At 52.0% G+C, this 20,167-nt stretch overlaps 1 protein-coding gene across 1 annotated transcript in view; it reads left to right on the top strand.

Annotated features, from left to right (window-relative positions):
• SPSB4 (splA/ryanodine receptor domain and SOCS box containing 4) overlaps positions 1 to 15,693 on the top strand; it is a 62,887-nt gene extending 47,194 nt beyond the window's left edge. The window contains exon 2 of the mRNA XM_040636744.1: positions 14,258 to 15,693. Within this exon, the coding sequence (XP_040492678.1) occupies positions 14,258 to 14,385 (128 nt within the window). The 3' untranslated portion in view covers positions 14,386 to 15,693. The remainder of the gene's footprint in view (positions 1 to 14,257) is intronic.
• The last annotated feature ends 4,474 nt before the right edge of the window (positions 15,694 to 20,167 follow it).

The following is a 20,167-nucleotide window of genomic DNA, read 5'->3' as shown; positions in this document are numbered from 1 at the left end:
CTGGTGTCTACACAAGGAAAACTGGGTGTGAAGAAGGAGTGGATGGATACATTTGGTGTCCAAGTGAGTGCGATCTTTCCAGTCTGGATACTCATTAGAATCCCTGCTGAGAGACCATGGAGAGAGAGAATGGGTCTGCATGCAGTTTGCGTTTCTTGTTTGTAATAATGGCTGTTACAGCGAGTGTCATCCTCACCGCGGAAGAACAGTGAGCAAAGCGCTCGATCGCATTGAGTCTATGCCTCCGTGGTTGGATCGGACCTGCCAGCAGCTGACAAGGATGGGCTGCCCCCCAGCTGGTGAACTCCCGACAAGGTGGTGAAGGAGCTTCCCTGCGGGAGAGGCGACACTGCTGGCCGGGGTCTGTGTCTGGGCCTAGAAATGTTGTGTTTGGCCGTACTAAATTAAAATAACTCAAAAATGTCACATAAAAAATCTGGATTTCAGGTTTTTTAGAAAGAGCAGGAAATCTGGAACAGCCAGCCCAGCTTTCTGCTTGGAGCCCAAGCCAGAGCTACGTCTGTCCTCTGGCGTTCCCGGGCCCCCGCCCCCCACTCTCCCACACCCACTGCTTACACCTGCCCCTGCCAGTCGCTTGGGTAACCCCCTTGGCCCCTAGGCCTTAGAGTTTGCAGCCTCTGATCTAAAGTCCAAACATAGCTGTCATACTGGAAGTGGTTTTCATTCGGGCACTGGTCACTAACTTTTTAAAAAGTTACCTAAGGCAAGAAGCCATTTGTCTTGAAATGAGAAATAGAAATAGGACGGTAGTTTCCAAATTTGCTGGCTATTATTCTGTATCACGGCTCTTGACACACAGAAAATATTTGTTTACAGACCTCATCACTTCCCACTTTTTACTAGACACTTTCTCTCTTCCCAAGCTGTCCCCTAAATACGGGGCCCCTCTTGAGCTGCTTGGATCTTCTGACTAAAGGAGCGGGGAGCCAGGCTGAGAAAACGAGGCAGACTCCATCCAAGAATTCAGTTTACTCATCAGTTTTGCTTAACTTGAGAAAAACAAGTTTCCACCATCCTCCTCTGGGCCTGTTTCTGAGCTCACACTTGGAAAGGTCAAATAAACACAATACATCCATTAGAAGGCCTTCATATTAAACCCCCGGGGCTTATGCTGTTTAGCAGGAGGCTGGAGTGATGACGTTTCCCAAGTGGAAGGAAGTTTGCCTGACCTTGGCTATTTGCTAGAAAACAGGAGTCAACTGTGCCTGTCAGCCTCGATGGTTGCAGGGTACACGGCCCAGGGCTGCTTTAAGAAGGGATGTGGCCGTGCTGGTGGTTGCTCCTGGAGGGGAGAAACCCCTTGTGCAGTCTGCTCTGACTTCCTTCTTCCCAAATGCTTGAGGCCAAATCCCAGGTGGAACCAGGTGGATTGGATGACCTGTTAGTAGCTGTCCCTACTGAGCAGGGTCCCTCGTCTGGACCCTATCTCACTGCTTGCCTGCCAGCCATGGCTGGGCTGTGTTGGGCCAGGGGCTCACTTCCAGTCCATTCGGGGATCTCCATGCATGGAGACAACTAGCCCCCCCCTCCCCCGCATGGAGCAAGGCTGAGGGGCAGGCTGTGGGGACACCAAGACTGGATGACAATCAGCAGAACTGAGTTTCTTTCCCAGTGCCTATCACCCCACCTCCCCGGAGAGTCTGCCGACAGAAAGCACGTCCCAAACCACACGCCCGAGTTCCGGCCCTGTTTCACCACTTCACTGTGGCTCTCAGCAAGCTACCTAGCCTGTCTCGGAGCCTCAGTTCCCTCAGTCAGTAAGTGGGCATTCCTAATAGTAGCTACCTCCCTGCATTACAGTGAGGAGTAAGTATGTAAGACTCAGACCATCTCCTGGCCTAAGAAGTGCTATGTGCATCCTTGCTCTGACCGTTTACATTTTTACTATTTTTAGTCCCAAAAATCTAGCCAAAGAGCCCAGGAGAACACCAAGACAGACTTCGAAAATAAATAGATCAACACTCATGGCTTTCCTCATGCTTCTGGAAAGACTGGAAGGAACACCCCCAAAGTGGAAGGGGCTGATGGGCAGGGCTGGAGTGTGGGATTCCACAGAGCTAGATTTGCACCCCAGCTTCCTGGTGCGTGAGCTGCTCTGGCCTCCTCCAACCTCTGGTCAGAATTATCTGTGGTTAGTGACGTGGAGGCATCCTTCAGGGGGTGTCCGTCCTGCTGTCTACACCCACTGCCTGTTTCCACTTTGTTCTAAAGGAGCCACTGGAACAACAGAAGCTGTCACATGTGATCGCCCAGCTATGCCAGGGTCTGAGCCTGTGGCCCTCGTCTCATGCCCCGTTCCCCCAAGGCAGGTGTCGTCCCCATTCTGCAGAGGAAGCAGCTGGCCATTTAAAGCCAGAAGTCAGCTCCAGGCCTGCGCTGCCTCCCCTTCTAGAGGTGCCTTCCCCCAAGCAGTGCTAAGTTCTCGGCAGACAAGAGTGACTCCATTATTACTCATCAGCTAGCATTCAACTGTAATTCATCTTTGGGCCAGAGAGGCCAATCCATAACCTTTTTCTTGTTCTCTTTATTTTTGACGGAACCTCTGATATACAGAATTGGATTAAACATAATCCTTACTTGTATTACACCATCACTGGTCCCATGCATAGCCCTCTTTCATTCTAATTTGCTTATCTATGTATTTACTTCTTGATAATTGAATGCTACCATGAATCCATCCCCCAACCCAAGGACTGGAAGGTGGGCAATTGGGTACCTCTGTGTCCATCCCTGGTGCAGCCCTGCCAACTTCCATTTCTCTGAATTTTATGTTTATTGGTCCTTATAGATTTTTCACTTACGGATATAGACATATGTCTACACAATGACTTATTTAGTTTTAGTTGTTCTTGAACTTTCTAGTTTGTCTATTCCATACCAAACTGTATTCATTGCTATGGCTTTAAGTAAGTCTTGCTATCTGGTCGGCAAGTCCTGCTGCTCACATGCTCCTCATTCTTCTTCTTTAGAAGGGGACACACCATGGGTGGGGGGGTCCCATCCCTGAGTGCCCCAACCCTGCCCTGGATGGGGCATGCATCACCTCTCTCTGAAGGACCATTCTGCTCCCTTCTGCGGTCGTCCGATGTGGGATGTGTTTTTTCCAGTATCTGTAGGGGCAGCCAGGTTGTCCCAGGACTGCAGCAGCAGAGAAAACTTCTGGGGACATTGGGATGATCCATGGTGCAGGGTGAATAACAGCCAGAGAGCCCCACCACTACCTCCCTGAGGCTCTCCCCGCATGACCAGGGGCCGTCCTCGGCCAAAGCCAGGATGTCCAGCCATCGTGCAGCTCCCCAGGGCGAGCTCCAAGTTGAAAACAGTCAGATTTTCTGGGAAATTTTTCAGCTGAGTCAGGAACATCCCTCCACCAGACCGAGGAACTGGCGCAGTATGTTACTAATTCTGTCTGCCTGTGGGGACCTTGCTGGAGGGTTCTTTAGCCGGCTTTGGGCAATGTAAAAGGGCTACTTTTTAAAATTCGTTCTTGTACCAGAAGAGCTGGGCTGCAGTTTCCTTTGAAAGACGAGGCTTATTGCAGCTGCCTCCTCTCTTCCAGATGCCGGCCTGCTCATTCTCACGGACCAAGGGCCCCAGGATGTCCAGAGCAGAGCCATAAGGACTGGCGGCAAGGACAAAAGCTGGTCCCTACCTGTGGGAGCCCACAGTCTACGGGGGTGAAGGTAGCACCAACAACAGGGAATGATTCTAGAGCAATTCAGGGTGGCCTGGGATTTATCACAGGTGGGGGGTAGGGAAACCACATTTCCCCAACTGAAAATTAGACAACAGTATCTGGCAGCAGGACAGAATATTTCCAATAGGGGCTGTCTCATAAACTCCTCAGGCGAGTCACCATAATGACGAGAACCACTCAAAGGCCTCGGCTGGGGAGGGCTATCTGGGGGACAGGAGGAAGTCTCGCCCAGCAGAGGGAGGGAGCCATGCTGGATGGGGAGAAGGCAGAGGTGGGGAGACCCTCAGGAGGCTGTTTTCATGGGGGAGTTGGGAAGAGACCAGAGGGCTGGTGGTGAAGATAGAAAGTCAGGATGGATCAGCGATGTTTAGAAGGTAGGCATAGAAGGGCTTGCTGGTAGGGCCAATTTGGAGGGCAGAGGAGGGCTTAGAAGCCTAAGACATGGCCCCTAGGACAGGGATCCCATCAGAGAAGCACAGAAGTGAGGAGGATGGGCCGGGATAAGTGTTTGGTTTCTCTGCTGGGTGTTGGGATATGTGTGGAGCAACCCCATGGACCAAGCCTGTGGACCACTGGGGATCTTGTGAAATTGCGGGATCTGATGCAGTTGAGCTGAGTGGGCTTGAGATCCCCCATTCCCAACAGGCTCCCGGGTGAAGCTGGTGCTACTGGTCCGTGGATGGCTCTCTAGGGTCCCAGCCTGGAGCTGGGGTAGAGGTGGTGTGACACGGTCCCTGGTTCAGGGAATAGCAGGTGCCCCGTACCTGTTCGGTTGAGGTCTGTAGTCATTTTAGTTCCCCTCCAAAATGAAAGTGTCTCAGGCTTCAGGAATACCAATATGGATCGTTTCAGTCAGAATTCGGGGACGTAAAACCGCAAAGGGGCATGTGCCTTTTTGGAAATGTTTTCATTAGAAGAGTGAGGCACACACACCAGTTCACAGTGTGCTGTCTTCCCTGGGACACGCCTGGCCACCCATATGGACACTTGGCTAGGATCTAGGGTACAGCTGCTACTCCCATGAGGTGAGGATACTGACTTTTTATTTCAACAGACTAGATCTTCTTCGACAACTGATTGTTGTTTCCTCAACGTGTCATTTGAGAAAACTACGAACTTTTCCATTGTTACACAAATGAGATTCTTTGAATACATCTGAAAGATATGGCTTTGGAGCCAATAAGCATCCTCACTCAACAGTAGAGCTAACTCTTATTCATCTTCTAAAACTTCTCTTACCTGCAGCCTCCTCCAGGAAGCCATCCTGGGTACCCCCAGGCTGGGTTAGGTGCCCATCTTCCTGGCTCTCACAACTGTCCTTGCAGTTTCTGCTATTAAACACAAACCTGTCTGGGCTGCCACCATTTATTCTGGTCTCCCTGTTCCATCTGTAGCCTCATGAGCCCCTGGGTGCCCAGCTCCCTGCTCAGGTCTTGCAAAGCACATTTGTAAGTAGAAGTATGGTGACTGCATGCATGTGTGGTTCATCACTGCACTAGAGGGACAACACTTTATCCGCAAAGTCTCCAAAAATGACACTGGGACTCTGGTATCCCTCCAAAACAACAACCTCCCCCCCCCTCCTCCTCCTCCTTCTTCTTCTTTTTTAAGACTTTATTTATTTCCTAGAGAGAAAGAGAACACAAGCAGGGAGAGCAGCAGGCAGAAAGAAAAGCAGGCTCCCAGTGGAGCAGGAAGCCCAATGCAGGACTTGATCCCAAGGACCCTGGGATCATGACCTGAGCTGAAGGCAGATGCTTAACCGACTGAGCCACCCATGCATCCCCCTCCAAACTCTCCTTAAGAAGACTTTGATTATAACAGTGATGTTCTCCTGCTTTGATTTCCCCATCTGCAGAATGGGCCAATGAAGCTGTCTTACACGGCTTGGGGAAATTTCAAGTTTGTTGTCGATAGAGACTGGCCTTGGCCTTGGACGAGGGTCGAAGCCGAGCTAGGATTTCTCTCTGTACAGCTCTCCACACCCCTGCCAGGCTCTGAGTCTGGGCAAGTGATAGGACCTCTTCCCATCTCCCCAGTCTTCCCCAGCCTAAACACAAAGACGTTTCTTGAGGCTGCATCTGCTCAGAGGCTGAGGAGACCCAATAGGAGCTGAGGCCACAGATCCCCCGGGAGACTCGCCTGGAGCCGTTCATTCTTGCTCACAGCTGGGTGAGGGCAATAGCTAACACCCACCCACTGGCTTTGGCAGGGCCAGAGCCTAGCAGCAAAGTGAGCAGACAGGCAGCCCCAGCTGTGCCAAGATCTTGGCCAAGAGGGCAGAGAAACCCCGGGGATAAAAGGCCCTCAGATGAAGGATTCAGGCCACCAGATTCTTCATTCCTTCAACAGTTCTAATGTGAGCCTGTGGCTAAAACGAACCCCACTTAGTAAACCTGAGTGCAGCCTCTGAGCAGCCAGCCCTGCCTTTGATGATACGGCAGGTTATGGCCAGCCAGCCCCCCGGGGTCTGGCTTGGTATCACCTCCCCCAGGAAGCCCACCCGGCCTGTGCTAGCAGCTTGGGAGCCACAGTCCTAGGTCTCTGGGGCTCATCTGACATTTACTTCACAGGCTTCCCTGGCCTTGCCCTTCACTTGTTCACATACATTTAAGCCTAATCTGACTGGGTTCAGTTAGAGTCCTTCCACTGCCAGGATTAAATGTGATTTCTGTTCTGCCAAGTGTCAGCTGTGGAAGGGACCCCGAGCCTTCTTGCCAAACCACCTGCCACCCTGATAGGGGTGGGACCCTAAGGAAGAAGGCGAAGCCGCTCTGCCAGCTGGTGGCCCAGGCCAGCCAGGGCCCTGGGCTGCCAGCTGCTCAGCCACTTTGCCCTCAGCTGTGTGGCAGGGTCGGGGCGAGGAGGCCCTGAAAAGGAACTGAACAGAGATGAACCGATCTCATGGTGCTCCCTGTTCCAGTGCATTCTCAGCCCCCAGCCACTCACTAGCTACCCATCCCGCCTCCATACCCTTTGCCGTTCAGCTGGTTGAGGAGGAAGGTGAAGGAAAGGGATGTGGAGCACAAAAGGAGAGTGTCCTGGGGCCTAGAGGTTTCTCTGAGAGGAAATAGTGGCCACGGGGGAGGTGGTTGAGCCAGGGGTCAGAGACCGGGGTGCTGGAATGGGCTTTTAGGAATGTGGCTGAGCTCCATGGCATGGCCCAGGGGTGGGCAGCTGGGTGGAGGGGAGTATCCCAAGCACGAGGCAGTCCAGAACAAGGAGCCTGAGAGATGAGAGGCTGCTGCCCGTGGAGGATTCCGTCAGTGGGGGGTTGCGGGTGTGGGTGCAGCGGGGACCTGGGAGGCCAGGCCAGAGCCCTGACAAACAAGGTGCCACAGGTCAGTAGATGACAGCAACAGGGATTAGAGCTGAGCGGTATGAGCCACGGAGGAGCTGGGACTTCTCACAAGCGGATGGCAGGTGCTGAGCTTCAAATGTGGCAAGAAGGAGCAAAAAGTCCTGCCCCACCTCCTGGGCCTGAAGGCACAGCCAGCCTCCCCACAGGGGAGGCCGAAGGGCAGTGGAGTCTGGGAGACAATGCTCCGTGCACTTAAGGCAGAAGTGGGGGGAGCTCTCAGAGAAGTCAGGGGTGCAATCTCCTGTGTGTAAAGCTGCAGTTCCAGAGAGCGCCGTGGGAGATTCGTTGAGGGCTCGGGTCAGAGGCAAGGGGGCGCAGAACACGATGGGGGGGATGGCACTTGAGAGAAGTGACGGCCACAGAGGGGAGATCTAATGGCTCTTCACATCCATCACTCTACCTTCCCTCACATCCATGTTCCATTTTCTCTCCTCTTTTCCTGGAAGCTCGTGCCATCCTGTTTGTTGGATTCCTTTTTCATTTTGCTGGAGTACGTCCCTGTGTAACATTCAGACCAGGTGGGCAGAGGCTCTTCTTTCAGAGTCTGAAATGTAGTTGCTCTTGGCCCTGCAGCGCGGTTCCCCTGGGCCTGGGGGCGCCGAGGAGTCTTCAGGGAAGGCTGTTCTGCAGGACACACCTTCGTGCCGGGTACTGGGCTGGAGAGCTGGCGGGAGGGCCAGACCCACAGGGCCTCCATCCAGGCGGAAGCCTCTGCCCACCGGCCGCCGTGCCCTCGCGGCGGAGAAGGGTTGGCTCGTGCTCCACTGGGCCTCTCTATTCGACCGCAGCAGGAGCTTGCCCCAGGCTGGCCATCTGATGCAGAGCGTAGGCCCAGGCTTCAGCTGCCCCCAGGGCCGAGCTCAGAGTTCTTCAAGGGAGTACCCCGATGTTTGCTCTGTTCTCTGCTTCATTTTTCCACCAACCTGTCCCACCTGCCTGTGTCTTCCCAGAATTTACCCGAACGTCTAAGCTGCTGGCTGTCTTTCTTGCTTTCCAGTATTGTTGTCAGATCCTTTAAACACATGTGCACACATGTGCACATCTCTTCTGCCTTTTCAGGGAGAGGGCGCTGGGGCAGGTATAAGTGTGTGGCCCAGGCTGCCCCCTTGGGCACAGTCCCATGAAGTTCAGGTGGCATCTTCTAACACTCTTTGTTCTGGGTTCTCCCCTTTGGAGGTTTCCCACATCCTCCCTCCGCAGTGTTGCTAGGGAAGGCCATGCATTATTTAGGACCATTCTGCTGTGCAGTGCTCCTATGCGCAGAAGGGACTCGCTCACTCTCTATCCCAGGGAAAAATGTGGGGCCCATCTGTGCCAGGGACGCTTGCTGGCACAGAGTTCCTCCGAAAACACTGCTCATGTCCCAGCTGCAGTCACAACCCTTTTTGCTGGGGAGACAGTGAAGCTTGCAAAGAGAAAACCCCGGGTTCCAAATGCTTTCTAGATGGGAGCTGAGGTCCCCTTCGACCATGACAGGGCCCACTGCTACAGGGATGCCATGTATTTTGGAAGTGAGTGGGTAGTGATGTATTTGTCCATGTGTGTAATTAACTAAGTGGAGCGACACCTGACAGATGTGGATGCAGAGGGCGGAGGAGCCAAGTCGCTGGGGAGGAGCTGACCCTTGGCGGGGGTCCTATAGAGGAGGCAGGTTTCTGGCAGGCGGTGCAGGGGAGGGTCTTCCAGCTGAAGGAGCAGCATGGGGGGGTGGGGGTCAGAGGCGTGCAGGCAGTTCTGAGTCTTCCGGCACCGAAACCGTAGTCTGTGCATAAGCGATCAGCACCGCGTATGGCGCATGGAGTGTGGGCATGCTTGTCCACATGCACGTCTGCTCCTTTCCTTTCCTGAAAACAAAAGGTACCCAGGTCTACTTGAGTTCAGATGTCAGGGCTATCACTCAAACCTCCCCCCATCTGCTGACCATTGTCTAAAACTGTTGCAAAAGAATTTCACCTCCTGACCTTAAAATGTTGATCTTTTTTCAAAATATAAACATAGGAATGGGAGGAGAGTATGGTGACTCGCGTCTTGACATCTTCCGCTTCTGGGAGAGGAGACATCAAGGGGCCTAGGGAAGCTGCTTCAGCCAACAGTCCCCGTGTGAAATCTCCGCCATTCCCATTTCCATCACAGATAGGGACTGTCTAAGCAGATGATCTAATGTCCCCATTTTATCGATAGCCAAACAGAGTCCCTGAGACGTTCCGTGGCTTACTTGGGGCTGGTTGTACAGCGGGTTAGTGGTGGAGAATTATGGAAAATTCAGGTCACTGTAGAACCTTGGAGATGATTGCCTTGTGATATTTTTAGCATGGAACCAGACATTCAGCCCCGGCTCCAATAAATCTTCATCAAGAGCAGAGTGTTGTTGTCAATTAGGACGATGCACTGAGACATTTTTAGAACCACAATAAGCAAATTATTACTATTTTTAAAGGTACCTCTCAGGCTGATGGCCTGAAATAAGACGTACTGTAGAGACAGTGCCTTTAAGGCAAGGAGCATGGGTGTCATCCCATCATCACAACACGCGGATGGAGGTGTTGCTATCCCCTACTTTACAGAGGAGGGAAATGTGGCTCCAAGAAGGTGAGCCCACTGTCCGGCCCAGTGGTGCTGGGAGCAGGAGCAGGGACTCCAGCCAGCCTCTTCTCCCCACTGTACCCGTTGGGGCTTGGGGGGATCCACGCCCACCCAGCAGGGGATGGAGCCTCTCCCAACTCAGCTGGCGACTTTATTTTTCTTCACGGAAATGTATTTTTGAAGTGTAAATCGGCAGAAAGTATACGAATCTCGGGGGACTAAGCTTGATGGTTTTTACCCACTGAACGCACTAGTACAGCCAGAACTCAGAGGACAGAACAGTGCCCCCCTCAGGAGCCCCCTCCTGCCCCCGCTAATCACCTCCCGCCCAATATCAGTACTGCCCTCACTGCATCATCCGGCTTTGGAACCTTGTAAGTGAAGCCGCTCAAAATTACACGTGTGGTTCATCCACGTGTTTGCGCGTCATTGTGGGTCCTTCCTTCTTGTGGCTGATTAGTGTTCTACTGTATGAAGAGACGCAATTTATGTGTACAGTCCACTGCTGATGGACTGCCGAGCTGTGGTTTCCAGATTGGCACTGTTCCAAATAATGCATCTGTGAGCATTCGTGCACACGTGTTTGGTACGCCTGTGTGCACCCCAAGTCACACCGCCCGCCCGAGGCTCAGCTTTAGTTTCCCGGAGCGGCGGTGCCCGCTCGCGTGCCCTCGGCATTATGAGAGTTCCGGTTGCTCCACGTCCTTGTCTGTACTTGCTATTGTCTTGTTTGCATTTTGGCCATTCGGGTTGGCCTGTCAGAGTGACGTCATGGTGTTAACGTGCACGTCTCCGATGATTCATAAAGTCGAGAGCTTTTTCACGGACTTATTGGCCATTTGGATATTCACTTTTGGGGAACAAGGATTCCTTTTTCATTTTTGTTATAGTTGGAAAACATTTCTGAAAATGACCCCTGTGCTGAAAGATTCTGTGTTTCTCTTCCCACCTGGTCGATCATTTCTAAGCCTTGGCATTTGGCAGTTCGAAGACAGGTTCCAAAGCCAAGGGGAGTCAGAAAGAGGAATCAGAGGGCAGGCCCAGCCGACTCCAGGCATCCCCGGTGCTTTGGAAGTCCCACAGGCTGCAGCAAGGACTTGCCCTGTGCACTTGGGCACGGCTGTGCGGCTATCAGTGTAAAGGTCCTTCAAGAAATGAGAAGAGATGATTTATACCACTTAGAGCTAAAGATGTGCCCTGAACTCTGCCTCTTTTTCGATTCCTTTGGAGTTGGGCTCTGGATTGATTTCCATGACTGCAGAGGAATGACAATGAACAGAGTTCTTCCCTTCTCCCCAGGCCCTAACTAGGCAGGGAACACAGAAGGAATTGGGTTTGCTGACAAGGCTTAGCATTTTGGGCACTGAGGACCTAATGTGTGCCTAGAGCTTTAAAATATTTAGGAAAGCTCTCAAGCTCTGGCAGTGATTATCAGCTCAAAATTTTCCTGATGCGAAGTGCAAGTCCAACTCCCCTCACTCAGAGAAGGGACTGTTGGCCTCCCAGCCAGAGCCCACCTTGTTACCAGCCCTCCCTAAGCCTATCCTCCCCAAGGGCAACCACACAAATGCCTGGATGGGAAGGAGAGAGCTAGGAGGGTATATGGTGAACACATAGTACGTGCTGGTCACTGCGCTAAGTGCATCACACTTTCTAGCTCACGAGCCTCTTGTCAATTACACCTGCCCTGTTCTCAGGGGATTTATGGGAGAGTGGGGAGCTAAGCTGGAAATGCTGCCAGGGAAGATTAATTTCTTCCAATTGCTTGAAACATCTGGAGAAGACACGCCCAGAAGCAGAACATCAACTCATTCATTGAACAGACAGTTTCTGAGCCATCCCCCCATGATGGGTGCAGACTGAGGGCTGTAGGTCCTAAGACAGGTGAGTCAGGGTCATGTTCTTTAAGAAGTTTACAGGCTCCTTATATCCATTCATTGTTCAGTGAATGGAATTGAAAATCCTCGCCACATCTGTGTAAGCGGAAGAAGAGCACCCTTCTGCTGGGTACACCGTGTGCCCAGTGCCCACCCGTGTCCTGCCAACATGCCACACGTGGGGCCAGCTCCTGGCTCGGGCACCTCTCAGCTATGTGTCCTTGGGCAAGTGACTCACCCTCTTTGTGTTTCAGTTTCCTCCTCCTTAAAATGGGGATAATAGTAATAGTTATAATAATAATCCTACCCCGTAGGGTTGTTGTGATATGAGGTTGATACATACATGCATGTCAGAAGCTGCAAATGGAGAGCTTAGGACACCACCTGACTGTGTAATAAGTCTTTTTTTTTTTTTTTTAAGATTTTATTTATTTATTTGAGAGACAGAGAGTGAGCACAACCAAGGGGAAGGACGAGCAGACTCCCGGCTGAGCTCAGAACCCGCCACAGGGCTCCATCCCAGGACCCTGGGATCATGAGCTGAGCCAAAGGCAGACCCTTAACTGACTGAGCCATCCATAAGGAGTCTTCAATAAAGAGTAACTACGATTAACCTGAAACTAATGTAATCTTGTATGTCAGTAATACTCGAATAAAAAATATATAAATAAATAAAAATTTAAAAGTAACTACGATTAGATAGGAGGATTTGGGTTTGGGAGGGCGTGTTCACAGAGGCATGATTTGGGGAGCAGTGCAAAGCTTGGATCGGAACCAGGCGGGGGACAGGGAGAAGGAGAGCTGGGTACAGGGTTGTACCTGGGGGAAGGGGGGGCATGTCAAGAGGGGTGTCAAGTGTTGGTCTAGGCATGGTGACTCTGTGAGCCTCTGACTGGGGGTGAGCATGAAAAACAGGATGCCCAGTCCTCCCTGGCCAGCTGCGAGGGTTTGCATAAGGATCGTAAGAGGATACGGAGGGGAGAGTGTTTAAAGCCACCAATAGTCCGTGCAGATATGCGACCGTGCAGGCTCTCCCCAGGTGAAGGAGAGCTGGACCCACTCTGGCGCGAGGCTTGCAGGGCACCAGCCAAGTCCTGCCTCCGTTGTAACGGCTCTCCATGTGAACTCTGTAGATCTGGTGAATGAAAATTTCTGTAAAACACACTCTTGACCACTTTCCCGTCCCTTACGATATTATTCCTCTCACAGCTCTTGTGTTAGGATTTGCTACTTACAGTTTGATTGCGTCACAGTACACTATAGAATGCTCTTAGGCTATCACTTATTCTATTACCAAAAAAAAAAAAAAAGGTGGGAAGATGCAACTTCAGGCCTCTAGCATGTTCCTGTAGGCTTGGGGAAACTAGGCCTGTACAAGCCAGATGAGACAACTGTAGCCACCACCAACTTCATCCTGGATCCGGCGGACCAGCACCATTCCTCTCTCTCTAGACCTCCCAGCCTGTCCTGTCTTATGCCTCTCTGCCTTTGCCTATTCTCTTGGCCTAGAACACTCCCCTCCCTGACATCACATAAAACTCCTCTTCACCCTTCGAAACCTCATTCAGTTATCCTCTCTTTGAAGCTTTCAAACAGTTCTTCCATAGGAACCACCCAGTTTCTGTCCCCTGTGCATTTAAGAATTATTGTGTATATTGGGGCGCCTGGGTGGCACAGCGGTTAAGCGTCTGCCTTCGGCTCAGGGCGTGATCCCGGCATTCTGGGATCGAGCCCCACATCAGGCTCCTCCGCTATGAGCCTGCTTCTTCCTCTCCCACTCCCCCTGCTTGTGTTCCCTCTCTCGCTGGCTGTCTCTATCTCTGTCGAATAAATAAAATCTTTAAAAAAAAAAGAATTATTGCGTATATTATACTCTATTAGGATTATTCACCTGTTTTAACTTGGAACTGGGAGCCGTCCTCTACTACTTCCAGGGCTGCCTCTGGCCTCGGCTTTGTTATCTCCGTATCCCTGGGTCCAATCAGAGGGCCTGGAAGAGAGTAAGGGCTTAATAAACATGTCTGCAGTAGAACTAACTAAACTTGGTCCTACGTCCAGAGGTTCTATGGCTTATGGATTTTAATTCATGAATTTTTCCAGAACTGGATATTAGAAGAAAATGCATCCCTCTGCTGATCATCAAAAGATGCTACAGGAGAAGTGTGAGGGTTCAAAGGAATTTCAAACAGCCTCCCCAAACCTAACCTGTTTCTAAGAGGAAGCCCACTGCAGAGCCCCCTCCTAGGTCAAAGGCTTTCCTTTTTATTGCGACCTGCAGCAAGAAGTTTTTTTTTCCATTGAGACACACTGAACACCCACGTCATAGACAAAGTTTTCATGGAATGATACTTACCCTTGCTATGGTCATTGCTCTCCATTTTCTCTTTCTTTTCTTTCTTTTCCTTCCCTTTCTTTTCTTCCTTTCTTTTTCCTTCCTTCCTTCCTTCCTTCCTTCCTTCCTTCCTTCCTTAATTGCTGGTTACCGTCCAATGAATTGATTTCACCATTCTTTAGTCTAACCCATTGCTTCCCACAGTTCGAGAAAACACTGCTCTAAGCCCTCAGCTGATATAACCAGAGGCGGCTTCTCGGAGGAGGAGCCCCAGGCCCTGAAGGTCAGCTCCGAGGAGCAGGTGCGCCAGTGTGGGCAGAGGGTAGGCGGGGGCGAGCAGGTGTGCAAGGCACCAGCAAGACTAATCCACTCCCCTCTCGTTGCAGCCGAGCCCCTGCCGCTGATGGACCTGTGCCGGAGATCCATCCGCTTGGCCCTGGGCCGCCCGCGCCTACAGGACATCGGCACCCTGCCCCTGCCTCAGTCTCTCAAAAACTATCTACAGTACCAGTGAGGCTGAGGAGCAGCAGTGGGTACCCCCACGCCGCAGGGCCTGGCATTTCATGGCCACGCAGTACCTTCAGGAAGGGGCGCTCCTCCTCGCCCCACGGCCCCAGGACACTCAGTTCTTTGAAAAGACCAGGATGCGTTCCCACCTTGGAAAAGGAAATGTCTCTTGTCAACAGTAATTTGCTGCTTTGGAGGCGGCCCTCCGAAGTCAGGCACCTCCTTGGAAGCCATGAAGAGCCCGCCGGAGCTCCTGCCGGCCGACCAAGACCCAGCGGCCACCGGTATTGATCAGAGAGCCTGTCTCCTTTTTCAAGAGAATGAATAAAACATTTGGGCAGGAGACTTTTCTGTTGCATGCCCTGGTGCGGCAAGGGCCAGGGGGAAATTGGCCAGCTCGGGGAGCAAATTGCCTCTGAATAATGAATGATGAAAGCAGTTGATGTGGGTGCCCCATGCACCCACCCCTTGACACTTTAGGACTTTGTGCCCCTTTGCAAGACTCTTACCCAGGGATGCCCAGCTGCAGAATTGGCACGTGGACAAAGCCGAATTTCGACACCTGCCAGCTTACCTCTTCAAACATTGTTTACTTACCCCTTCACCGCCCTCTGTCCCCGCCCTCTGTCCCCCGCGCTGGCCCACAGTTCTCTGGCTACCCCAGGCACCTCTATTCAGGGAAGCTGAGTCTGACTAATTCACCCCAGGGACAGAGTGTATCCTTATTATTATTATTGTTGTTATCTTGAGTCACGCTGCATGTTAAAAGAGGAATGTGGTGAGGGCAGTACTTAGTCCAAAGGTGCTAATGGGGGAATTGGGGGCATTGTGCCACCCAAGTGGATGATGTCCTCAGGCTGGGGAACCTTCCTGGGGTGCTGGGGGTCTCTAGGCAACCGTCCATCCGGAGGTGCCTAGCTGCCACAAAGCTTTATTTGAGCGAATTATTTTTTCACTTTAGGAGACATGTACGAGTTTGTTTCTGTTTCAAGCGTGTGTGTGATGTGCTGTTTATTTATCAGCTTGGGGCCGCAGGGACAGCCCTGTCACTGGCAGGGTGGACATGGGCAGCAGCTTCTCCGCCCGCTCTGAGCCCTGTCCCCTCCTGGAGACGATGCCGCTGCTGCCGCCGCCACCACCATTGGGCATCTCTCACATGTTTCTGAAGCTCGCTGCCCAGACCCATTTTTAACTGGAAATTGTCACAGCAGTGGGATTTCAGAGCCCCAGATGGCACTGCCCTCCCCCCACTTTAATGTGAATTTGACCGATGAATGAGGAGCGATTCTAATAAAGTTTGTCGTTCAGTCCTTCAGCTGCTCATTAAATGGTCCGTGGGGAGGGGTGGGCGGGGAGCTTGCGTCAGCCTGACTGGTGTGTCCCTGGACCCTCAGAAGGCAGGAACGCCAATCCCTCCCTGGGCTCTTCTTGCCTCTTCTGCCTTGCTGTTCCCACTTGAGCCCAAACCCGAGTCATTTTGAACAAACGTGCCTGGGTCCTGCGTCCACACCAGCTAGTCATGGTTGTGGAAAAGCAGGTTGAACTCCTGATGCCTGAGTGGGGGTGTCCGAGGGGTGGCTGTGCAGGGGGCACGGGGTCCGGCAGGGTGAACTCTATGGGATAATCCTTGCAAACCAGACCCAAAGGTGGGGTTGGATGTGACCTTGAAAGTGCGGGTCCTCATCAAGGAGTAGTGCCCATTGCTGAAGGGTGAGTGTGCAGCCCAGGCAGGCTTGGGGCTGCAAGCGAGTCAGGCTAAGGTCTGGGCGAGGACAGGTCACCAACATGCACCCTGCCAACTTCTGAGGACCAAGGGCACAGGCAGATTTGTCCCTCCAGGGGAGACGTTTACAGATGGTATAGGCTAATAAAGTGAGAAAGAGATCGTGAAGGGGGTGTGGGAAGATAGGGCCTGAAGGGAAGTCTTCCTGGAGGAGGAGGCACTCTTCATCTCTGCTTTTAAACGAAGACAACCTTGATAAGGACAGATCAAAAGCATCAGATGTGCTAAACCTACCACCAGGGGCAGTGTTGTTCCCTTGCTCTAATCTCAGGGTCAGACGCTGGGTTCAGCTATGGAGTCAGGAGACCTGGGTTTGAGTCCCTGCTTTGTCACTTATATGTTGTGACCTTGGGTACATCACTTCCTTCTCTACACATTGCAGGGGCTGGACCAGGTGCCCAGTGGATGAGGACCCTTCCTCTCCCCAACTCCTAGGGTTCCACTTTCAGTACCAGCTTTCCAGCTTAAAGGCATCTGTCTGTCCTCACCTCGTTTATGCAATTTTCTTCACCCCAGCCATGCTCTCCCCATCCTCACTTTACCTTCTCCAGAATTGGCTTAGATTGACCCCCCTCCAGGAAGCCTTTCCATAACCGCCACCCCCCCCCCCCAACCTCTGCCTGCTCTGGGAGTCCACTCCTCACCTCCAGGCTCGAGTATGCCTCTCAGCCAAGCACTTGGGCTAGAGTCGCTCTCTGGCCCTGCGGGCTGTGAGTCTCGGGATAGTCGAGCCTGGGCCTGTTGTTCCCACACAGCCGCAGACCAGACACATGGCCTCAGCAAAGCCCAGTGAGGTGGAGGTGTGTGTGGAATCCTCTTGTAGCTGGGGTGTCCATGGAACGTGAGAGGAAAGTCCTGGGGGGAGGGGAGGAATTCCTGTTAGAGCCAAGACCCGGGTCAGGAGGCCTCTGGGACCTCAGGCCCTTTCACTCCCTTAGCCATTCCATAGACGTTGTGGGGCACTGGGGTGCACCCCGCACTGCCAGAACAGGAAGGAGGGGGTGCAGTCCCACCCTGCTGGAGCTCACATTCTAGGGGGAGACCGGTAATGTGAAGCGACACCACAGAATGATGTCAGAAGAAAGGAGCCAGGCGGGGCTGCAGAGCAGGGAGCGGAAGGTGCCCAGGACTGATGGCGATCGAGGAACACCAGTGCAGAGACGCAGAGTTGTGAACAAGGGAGAGGGAGCCATGCACAGGAAAGGGGGATCTCAGGGCAGGGGAACTTTCCATTGTCCCATCCTTCTCAAGGCGGGAGCTTCTGTGGCCTGGTGAGCTGGGCTGAGGTCAGGAGCCACCGTAGCTCCAGATCGGCCCGCCTGTGTATGTGCCCCATGGTCTCCAGGGCTCCTGGTGTGTGAGTACCGCCTGCACGCGTGCACACGCACACACACACACACACACACACACACACACACACTCCCCGGCGCGGGCCCTTCCTGGCAGGCAGCCTGGGAGCCTCACGACCCCTCCCCAGAGCCAGTGCCCATCATAACCCAGCCCCCAGCCCCCTCTCATTCTGGCACGTTCTCTGAGGCTTGGCCTTTCTCTCCATGACCCGTTTCTGACGGAGGTCAGAAGACAGTCCCGCTGAGACCGTCCTGCTAACCACTTTCTAATTGTCGAAGAATAGAGCACACGGACGACGCAGTCCCCCCAGAGCCGAGCCCTGCGGATTCCCTGAGTTCACGCTTTCTGAATCTACCATTGCCACTTTCTGGACAAAAGCCACCCTCTTTCCCGTCTTCTCTTCAAACCCTCATGCCAGCCGCTGGCCTCTTTGGAGCCATCTTTCTCTGAGAAACAAAGATTTCATCACCTCCCGATGCGGCAGCCGAAGCGGCAGCAGGTGACAAGTCAGCAGCCGTGGCTATCTGTGCCAGGACAGCTGTGCCGGCTCCGCAGGACCTCTCTGCCGGCGGCAGCCTCGGAACAGGAGGCACATGTGTGCCTTGGCAAACGGACAGGAGACCATGCAGCGTCTGTCCCCAGGTCCCCGGCGAACAGCAGGAGTCTCCACTTTTAGCCCCAAACACAAGGAATTGGTCTGCTTTTCCCTCTAGTTCTGGGGGGCTAGGTCATTTTGTCAGACATTTGTCATCCCACTTAATGTGTGTGTTTAAATAAAATTGAGTCCAACTCAGAAAAATCAGGTAATTTAACAGAAAATCCAGATTTCTGACTTCTCTTAAAAAATAGGGAGATGTGGTAAGGCCAGGCCCACACTCCTCTGTGGTGATGTTGGCCAAAGCTGAGCACTGACAGCCTCTTGAGAGGTCTCTGTTCTGTGACCCACCCCTAGGTCCACCCTTCCCACAGCACAACATCGTGACCTCTCCCTGCCAACCTCCCTCCTGGGTGTCACTGGTTGCGGGTCAAGGCTTCCAGTTCACCTCTCTGGACTACTACTATGGCACAGTCCCAAACACAGGCACACTCAGCCAAGGGCGGCCTCAGGAGGGGAGTCTGCTAGTTCTAGATTTGACTTCGAAGTATCTCGCAGCCCCAGCCGCTGATATCCCAGGAGCTCACAAACACCCAGGTTCTCTTTCCAGATGCCAGGGATAGCATGGATGTCCCTGGGTAGATGATGAGCTCCCAGAGGACAAGGACAAGAATTCTTGGGTCCTCTTTTTAATGAGGCAAGCTTGGAGGCACCTTAGAACCCCCTGAGGAACTTTGTTAAAAGTCCCAGTGCTCAGGTCCTTCCCCAGACCAATTAAATCAGAACCTCTGGGGTAGGACCTGGGCCTTGGGAGTTCTTAAAACTCTCCAGGCGATTCTAATATGCAGCCAGGTTGAACCCTTCCCACCCCAGCCCTCCCCTGAAGAGGTGCTTAATTAAGTCGTCTCAGTGGAGATATGGTTGATATTAGTGAGAATGTATATCACAGAACCGAGGAAGCCGTCCCAGCCCACCCAGAATTCTCAGGGAAGGGAAGATTTTGAAGGGCACTTGTCACCCATGTGATTAAGTCCAAAGCCAGGGAGTACTTCCCAACTCTCTTCCTTCAGTGATGCTGAGTTGGTTGCTCTCCAGAGCCGGGGTGGAGGGGCCGTTCACTTTGCCCTGATGGCACACGATTCTTGACTAATTCATTCCAGCCCCACCCACCGCCAACCTATGGGGCGCATGGCGTGTGGAGAATTTCCCAGAAAGGATCGTCTTGATCAATCAAAATAACCATAGAATAATAAATACAGAGTGACTGAGAGTGGCTTGGTCTTGAACTTACTGCTTCATTAGAAGAACTGAGATGGTGAGACCCAGCTATAAGAATGCTTTGGTTCCTGGTATTTCCAAACCTTGCTTCCTTAAGGAAGATGAGACATTTGGCCAAAATAATGATACCCTCCACTTTGATGGGTTTTGGGAGTAAATAAACCAGTGACGAGCTTGCTGACAGTGTCCCCACCTGCTTGAGATGACAGACAGGAAAAGGTGCCCACTCTCACCACTTCTATGCAACATTATATTGGAAATCTTAGGCAGTTCAATAAGACAAGAACAAAAAATTATATAAAAGTTATAAAATTATATAAAAGTATAAAAGTATATAAAAATTATATAAAAGCATAAAAGTTAGAAGGGAAGGAATAACACCATCAGTATTTACAGATGACATCGTTGTATACATAGAAACAAATCTATAGAAAGCTGTGAAAATTAATAAGGGAATTTAGAAAGATCACTGGATACAAAGTCAATATTTTTTTAAATTTCATGTTTTCATATTAACAGCTATTAGAAAATGAAATTTAAAACAGTGCCACTTACAGTAACAAAACCAGGAAAATCTAATGAAAGATGTACAGGGCCTCTACACTGAAAACCACAAAACATTTTCAAGAGACATTGAAGGAGACCTTAATAAATGGAGAGGTATACCATGTCAATCCGAAGAAGCAATATTGTTGGGCACCTGGGTGGCTCAGTCGGTTAAGTGTTGGACTCTTGATTTGGACTCAGGTCATGATCCCAGGGTCATGAGATCAACCCCGTCGT

This window comes from Ursus maritimus, unplaced genomic scaffold (assembly GCF_017311325.1).
Source record: "Ursus maritimus isolate PB19 unplaced genomic scaffold, ASM1731132v1 scaffold_20, whole genome shotgun sequence".
NCBI classification, from domain to species: domain Eukaryota; kingdom Metazoa; phylum Chordata; class Mammalia; order Carnivora; family Ursidae; genus Ursus; species Ursus maritimus.
This window is presented reverse-complemented; position numbering and strand designations above follow the sequence as displayed.